Source organism: Manacus vitellinus, unplaced genomic scaffold, assembly GCF_001715985.3.
Source record: "Manacus vitellinus isolate BGI_N305 unplaced genomic scaffold, ASM171598v3 scaffold_60_pilon, whole genome shotgun sequence".
Taxonomy (NCBI): domain Eukaryota; kingdom Metazoa; phylum Chordata; class Aves; order Passeriformes; family Pipridae; genus Manacus; species Manacus vitellinus.
The window spans coordinates 3,028,917-3,036,791 of NW_021940687.1; the positions used below are offsets into that span (position 1 = coordinate 3,028,917).

At 48.2% G+C, this 7,875-nt stretch overlaps 1 protein-coding gene across 1 annotated transcript in view; it reads left to right on the top strand.

Moving 5' to 3' along the window:
- The window catches only part of FBXO45 (F-box protein 45), a 6,070-nt gene extending 1,324 nt beyond the window's left edge, over positions 1-4,746 (top strand). Inside the window, exons 2-3 of the mRNA XM_029963671.1 lie at positions 67-552; positions 2,250-4,746. Of these exons, the coding sequence (XP_029819531.1) occupies positions 67-552; positions 2,250-2,435 (672 nt within the window). The 3' untranslated portion in view covers positions 2,436-4,746. The remainder of the gene's footprint in view (positions 1-66; positions 553-2,249) is intronic.
- The last annotated feature ends 3,129 nt before the right edge of the window (positions 4,747-7,875 follow it).

The following is a 7,875-nucleotide window of genomic DNA, read 5'->3' on the forward strand; positions in this document are numbered from 1 at the left end:
CTGGAAAACACTGCGGGGTTTCATGTCGTAGAGCCACAGAGTGGTTTGGCTTGGAAGGGCTGAAAGCCCATCTCGTTTGGGTTGAAAGCTCCTCTCGTTCCCGGCCCCTGCCGCGGGCAGGGACACCTTCCACTAGACCAGGCTGCTCCAAGTCCCGTCCATCTCCCCCACCACCCTCCTTTTCTTCTCCGCCAGGTCCGTGCCTTCCACCACGCCTTCAGCACCAACGACTGCTCGAGGAACGTCTACATCAAGAAGAACGGCTTCACGCTGCACCGCAACCCCATCGCGCAGAGCACGGACGGGGCGCGCACCAAGATCGGCTTCAGCGAGGGCCGGCACGCCTGGGAGGTGTGGTGGGAGGGCCCGCTGGGCACCGTGGCCGTCATCGGCATCGCCACCAAGCGCGCGGCCATGCAGTGCCAGGGCTACGTGGCCCTGCTGGGCAGCGACGACCAGAGTTGGGGCTGGAACCTGGTGGACAATAACTTGCTGCATAACGGGGAGGTGAACGGCAGCTTCCCCCAGTGCAATAACGCGCCCAAGTACCAGGTGAGGAGGCTTGGTGCGGGTCTCGTGGGTGCTGGCTGTCCCTCCCCTGTCCTGGCTGTTCCTCGGGTGTCCTGCCTGGCTGCTGAATTGCTTCTAAATGCCCACTTGAGGGTCTCTGTGCCTCCCCTGTAGAAGGCAGATGATTCTGCCTCGCGAGCCCTTTCCCCCTTGGTTTACTGCTTCCACAGGCTACACCTGTCTGGTGTTCAGTGCACCTGACCCTGGGTTGTTTCCACACTTTAATCTCAAACGCTGAGTGTGAAGCGTGTGCCGTGCGTGTCTGCTTAGACACCGTGTTGCTTTTTGGAGTAAAAGCTGAAAAGACTGTTGTAGCCTCGTGAAGCAGTGACTTGCCCCACAGCAAGGTGAGTGTCTGAGCTGTTTTCCCCCTTTGTTGTTGTCTGGCAGGGTGAGCTGAGGTTAGTGCTTAGGTAAGAGTCTTCCTGCAGCAGTGCTGAGTGCTGCGTTTGCTGGCTGGCTGCCTTCCCGTGGGTGACATCCCTTGGCTGGGACGTGATGTTCAGATAACTTCAGGGTATTAAAGAGCAAATGCTATCCCACCTTTTTGTCCTTAGGGAAGTGTTTGTCTTTGTCGTTCTGCCTGCTCACCCAGCTGCGTTTTGGCTACTGGGTTTGCTCGTGTTACTGCTTGAACTGGATGCGTTGTCATTTCCATCTCATAATCACGAAATCGTGGAATGGTTTGGGTTGGAAGGGACTCTAAAAATCATCTAGTCCAGCCCCCAGTGCTGTGGCTTTGCACTGGCTTATGTTTCACTTGTGAGTGAAGATCTGTGTAGCAACTTGCATCTGATATTCCTAAATTTCATGTGAAAGTTAAAATCAGCAATCCTTTGGTGTATTTTGTGTTTATTAGGACATGTGCAGTGATCTGCTCATAGAAAACGTATTTAAAGGGAAGACAAAAGTGTGTCAGTGTTGGTTGGAAGAAAAATCTGTTGGCTGGAAGAAATCCCCAGCACTGGGGCTGGTTGGAGAAGAGTCAGGAGTTTGTGTGGCGCCTGCTGTGCTTGTGGCTGCCCTCTGGGACTTGTATTGATGTCTGAAATAACCCAGGGAGCTCTGTGCCTGCCTGGATCAGAGTCTCCTGCTGAGATCCGTGTTGGTTTCACTCGTGTGTGTATATACTCTCGGTTTTTCATGGTTATTTTACCTTTTATAGTGGAATTTCCCCCAGCCTTGGTGAGGAAACACCTCTGTCAGCCACAGCACCTGCATATCGGTCTATTCTGGGATTTTTTTGTAGGTGGCACTTGCCTTTCTTAAAAAATGCATTGTCTTTAAAATTACTCCTCACAAAGGAGAACCTGCTCAGCAATAGCAGCAGCTGAACACCGAGCTCAGGGATCTTGGAGGCCATGGCAAGGTTTCCAGAGCACCAGGCACTCTGTGCTCGCTCTCAGTGCTCTCACAGGTTTGTATGAGAAGGGTCATGTTTATTATCATAAACAGGTGGTGGGTACAGGCTGCCCTGCTTCAGAGGCACTCGGGATCGTGGTGAATTTGAGTGAAATTGGGAAATTCCCATCGTTAAAGCAATCAAGCATGAGAAGCAGGAAAGCCTTGCTTTAAAATTCTCTGCTGTGTTGCACTTTGCATTATTTTTATCTCCATCTGAGCATGCTGACTCTTTCTGTGTGTTATTTTTATTCCACTTCTCCTGTCCCTGTTTCCAGATAGGCGAAAGGATCCGAGTTATCCTGGACATGGAAGACAAAACGTTAGCGTTTGAGAGGGGCTATGAGTTCCTGGGAGTTGCCTTCAGAGGACTGCCAAAAGTTTGCCTGTATCCAGCAGTGTCTGCTGTGTATGGTAACACAGAAGTGACTTTGGTCTACCTGGGAAAACCTCTGGATGGATGATGTGGATTGTTTCGTTGGGACGTCAAGATGTGGATGATTGGGAGGAGAAATCTGCATGTTGGTTAGAGGGAAACGTGTATTAGAGGAAAAAAAAACAACAAAAAAGCGTGGGTGTGTGTCCAAGAACCATCGAGGGAACCACACTGGGTTTGGAAACAGAGGACCAGCCATACATCAGGAATTGTGTTACATTTCCTATTTCTACCAGGCCAGAAAAAATCCTCAGGGCTGCAGTTGGTTGAGTGGGAAGCTGACACATGCATGTTGCAACAGATTTCATTGCTAAGATGGCAGTGTGACCTCAGACATTTCAGAAAGGACTTGAGACAAAACTGCTTGAGGAAATTACTCCGAGATTTGTAAGTGGTGTGTTTTGTGAGAGACTCCCATTTCCAAGCTGCTTGTTCCTTCCTTCCTTCCCTCCTCGGGGCCAGCGTGGGGGCCGGAGCAGAGCGGGGCTGCTGGGGGTGTTCCCAATTTTTAATGTACTGAGAGGCAGGGTCTGTGTAACTGCCCTTCTCCAGTGTAACGACACAACACGTGGGCAGCTATTTTTAAGTGTATTTTAAGGGTTGTATATACAGAACACGTTGAAAAGAACAGGTAAAAGAAAGGGTTTGCCTTTATTCTAACTGGAACATAATTTCTTAAAGGGGAAAAAAAAATCACCCCCCTCGGTGACATCAGAGCACACAGCTGGGGCAGGTGTCCAGCGTTCGTGTCAGTGCCCTTCTGTTGTATCCTAATGTGTTTTGGGATGCTCTTGTGGAGTATGGTGCTACTTTGGGTCGTTTCCTGTGACAGTTTCCATGGCTTCTGTGACAGGCTTGTCCTCTGTAAGAAACACAACACGTTTCCTTTCACCAAACTTGCACTCCCCTTGGGAAAGGAAGGCTCAGCACAGCGCTGAGCTTGCCTTCCTTTCCACATCAAACCCACCAACTTTTAAAAGCATTCTTACATTTTCTAATCACTGCTGCAAAGTGTTTCGAGGTAACGAGGAAGGAGCATTCACTTTCTGCATCCAGACCTTGGTTTTGGCTTAAATGGCTTTATAAGACCTTAAGGCTTGGCTGAACCTTTCTTTAATTAAATAAAATCCCCCCAGTACCCGAATATTCACCTGCCCAGGAGGAGTAAAACTCTCACCAGCCCTTTGATGGGGATTCTGGATCATGTTCAGTGTTTGGGCTCTTCACTTGCACTGGTTTTCTCAAAGCCAGGCACAGACCCTCAGGTGTGTCCGTGTGCTGGTATGTGCAGGCTGGGAAACTTCCAGGTGTAGTGAGGAGGGGCTCCCTGGTGAAACCACTTTGCTCTGAGGCTGGAAGGTCTGCAGGGAGCCCCAGAAGGGCTCTCTCGTGGGGCAGTAAAGCTGTGAGTCCCATGACTGGTTTTGTGCTGGTTGGTGTTTCCCAGAGCTGCCTGAGCTGTTTCAGAGCTACTTTTCAGAGAGGGAGAAGGAAATGTTTATACAACCTCTTTTTTTTGCTTTTCTTGCACTGGAGAATGCCAGTTGCCTAATGTCAGACACTGGCAACTCTCTGAGCATGGCAGAGGGAGGAATTCCCCTTAGCCTGTTGCTCATCCCCCCCAATTCCTCAAGGAGAGCAGTGCAAGGAGGTGAGTGAGGCTTTGCCCTTGGAGTGCTTTTTGCCTGGTAGATCACCAGGTTCTGCACTGGAACTGTGTGAGTCATTACCATTTAAAGGATTTTAAAGTATTTATTTGTTTTGTGTGTTCATTGCTGGAAGGCACTGTCGAGGTCTGTCCCCCTCCTGCCTCAGCCAGGAGCGAGGAGGTGTTTTAGGTGGTGGTGAGAGCAGCTGAATAAAGGCTGTGGTGGGATGGGCATCCCAGTGCCTCCAGGACAAATCTGTTACAAAGCATTGATTGTACTGGACTGTATCTGCAGAGCAGAACCATGGGGTGTGGAGTTGGGGATAAAGGAAACAAAACCCTGTCCAATTTGGGAAAATAAATAGTCCCCGGGATGAATGTATTCTCAGTGCAGTCCTGAAAGACGTGACCTCTGTGCTTGTCCATGATCCAGTTAGAGGCAAGGAAACCCTGAGAACTTCCGAGGAGTTTTAATCACCAATTCAGATTGATTTCCATTCTTCAGACTGCGTCTTACCCTCCAAATAATTTCCCTCTAAATAATTTCCCTCTCAATCAGAAATGCTGAAAGTCGAACATTCCTTAAGGGTGGGTTTGGGTGGACTCACTTATGTAAGATTATAACTTATTCCTGGAGACCAATGCTGGCTGTACAAAATATTAAAATAAACTCTGCTACCATTCAGAAGGATGTGTCGGTGTGGATTGTTGGAATGGCACCTGTGGAATCCCCCAGATGGGAAGAAGGGAGCTGCAGTTTGGTGCACCAGGAGGACGGAGCCGCTGGGACTGTGGTTTGCTGTGTGACTGCTGGAGAATGGAGTCTGGTGAGTGGTTAACAAGGGATTGGAAACTCAGTGGTCTGAGAGCTGTGCTTGGGAAACTGCATCCTCTGAAACAGCTCAGCACTGGGGGAAAAGGCATTCCTGACTGCTGGAGGCCTCTGGATTGGGGTGGGGTGGTCACTGCTGCAGCCACACTGCTGTATTCAGGGGCCTCCTTCCCACGTCAGCTTCCCACTGTTCCCTCAGCTTTCCCCATGGAAGTTCAATGTTTCATGGCGCTTTTAGGAAGAAGCAGGGGACTGTGTTGTAAGCTCTGAGGCACTTCCCAAACTTTCTGCATCAAGAATCTGTTTTTAAGCAGTAAATTTTGGCCGACATCCCTGTGAGCTCCTTCAGGAGCAGAGGGGTTTGGTGCTTGCCAAGAAGGTGGATTTGCTTTTTTTTAGCCTGAGGTACTTCAGGGTCAGCTGAGCAGCTGTTTGAGGTATTTTTCTAACCCTGACAAGGGATTAACTGCTTTGGTCAGGGAGAATATCAACTGTTCACAGGCCCCCAAACAGAAATCAGCCAAATTCACAGGTCTTGGCTTTGGAATCCTGCAGGACACCAGGATTTTGGGAATAAGCAAGCATTTTGTCTATCATTTGAATAAAACCCAGAATTCCTTGTGATTTTAGTGCGCTGTGAAATGTGTTGGGAGCTGAGCAGTTGGTCATCTGCCCCCATCCCACCTCTCTGAGGAGGTGAGGAGCTTGGTGTGGCCACTGGTTTGGAGGCAGAGGCTGTTCTGGGCCTTGGTGGCAGCTCGTGCTGGCCCAAAGCCACTTGTGTGACTTCTCAGGTGCTGATGGCTGAAGTGATAAATCAAGATGGAGCAGGAAACTCACCCTGGGAGGGGTATCTCCTGGAAAGGGGTGGGTTTTTTCCCCACTTGAAGACGCAGCAGTGAGTGTGCATTTCCGAGAGCCCCCAGTGCCTTCCCCCAGCAAACCCCAGTCGTTTCTGTGCCCCCTGTTTCAGGTGACAAAGCCAGGCAGGAGCAGATGGACCTGGTGGTGTGGGCTGAGCCTCTGCTCCTCGGATGCAGCTGTGCTCTTCCCTGCCTGCCTCGGAATCCGACAGTGAGAAATCCAACTTTCCTCCCTGCTCATCTGTGATCTACATTTCTAAACTCCCTGAGCACACGGGTGTGTTTCCAGATGGCTGCCTCTATTTTTTTTTTTTCTCCTGCCTCTATTTTTTTTTTCTCCTTTTCCATTTTCCCTGGGATGATGACAGCAGTGATGAGTTAAAATAAGGCTCAGCCTGATCATAGTCTGATCATGCAAAACTGATTTTCTCCAAGTATTTGAGATATGACCAGCCCTCAGTCATTCCTGAGCCTGTGTATTTCCATACAGATGTTTCAGTCCTAAATCTTTACGTGTTATAAATAGCTCTTAGATATATGTGGTTTTGTTTGGGTTTTTTTCATTTATATACAATGAAATCTGCAGCCAGAAGGCAGCATTACTGAAACCTGCACTACTGAAACCTGCACTAAGGTCCTCTCTAAATTTACAAACCAGGTTTTTAAGGGGTTGGGCAGTGGCTGTGTTTGATTCTCTAAGTGACAGAGGCCCACCTCGCAGCACAGTATGATGCATTTGAAACAAAAATGAACGAAGCAGTGAGTGAACACAGAAATATTTTCCTGCAGTGCTGCTGAACCTGCTAATTCATCCCTTAAGCAGGTTTTTGTCTCCTGCTGGATGATGGTGTGTGACTTCTGAAGGAACTCTGCCACCTCCCCAGAAGAGGGCAAAGCTACAGCACTGTGGGAACCTTGTGGAGCTTCTTAAGTGTTGTGCAAACTAAATGTTTAATATGGAACCTTCTCCCTTAGCATTTGCTTCCTGTCCTCCTCAAAAAACAAAACTAAAAACCCTCAATGGAAGTGGATGTTGGACATGGATTTTTTTTTAAATTCACTCCTTTGTTTAAACCCTGGGTTTAATTAGGCTCAGCAAATATTTGCATTTCAGAAAATGACTTTTAGTGACAGCAGACTGAGCCAAGGCTCTGAAATCACCTTAAAGGATTGACAGGGATTTGAGAGGCTCAAAAAAAAATGTCCCTGTTGCTATTCAAGTTCCACTCTTTCCCAGACTTGCTTTTCTTCCTCTCAGGCATTTATGATCAGGAAATAGTGATATCAGCAAAAACTTATTTAAAAAAATGTCATTGCAGCTGAAAGAAAAATCAGAATAATTTAAAAGGGATTTAAAAAAATAAAACTGGTTGTACGTTATGAGTGTTGTTTGTTCTTCTGCAATTTTATCAGGTCAGGAATTGAATGGATTTTCCCTCCATGCCTGCACTGGCAGGTGTGGTGTGAGCTACCTGGAGTGGTTTCATGTCTGCCTGACTTATTTTGTCTTTTTAATGCTGAGCATCCCGTGCTTAGGAGAACTCAGCCTTATCCCATCACTTTTAAAAAGCAATTTGAGAGAGTAAACTCTGCCAGCTCCATTCTGTGACTTTAGAAAGTGCTGGACAAACCTGCCAGTGAGGAAGTGGATGTTGGCCAAAGTGCTTTTTGTATCATATTCCAAATCCTGCAGTGGTTAAAGCTTTTCATAGAGTCACACGCTGGTTTGGGTTGGGAGGGTTGGGTTAAAGCTCATCTAGTTCCACCCCCTGCCATGGGGCAGGGACACCTCCCACTAGACCAGGCTGCTCAGCCTCTGCCACTTCCAAATCACATTTGGGGGTTTTTTTGTTGGCTTTTTGTTTGTTTTTTCTGTGCTCAGGTGACATCTGACATTGGGCACCTGAGCCCTTCCACGAGATTTTGTGCAAGAGCAGAGCTGGAGGGTGGGATCCCACTTTGGAAGCAGCCAAGAGATTTTTATCTCAGTTTCAGCATATGATTTTATCTATTCCTGGAAAAATAATTGACAGGAGCAGAACTGGAGCAGAGCTGGAACATTAGTGGGACTCAGGAGAGTGTGCAGGATGGAAACCAGGTGGTTTTACGTGTCCAGGTGGGATGT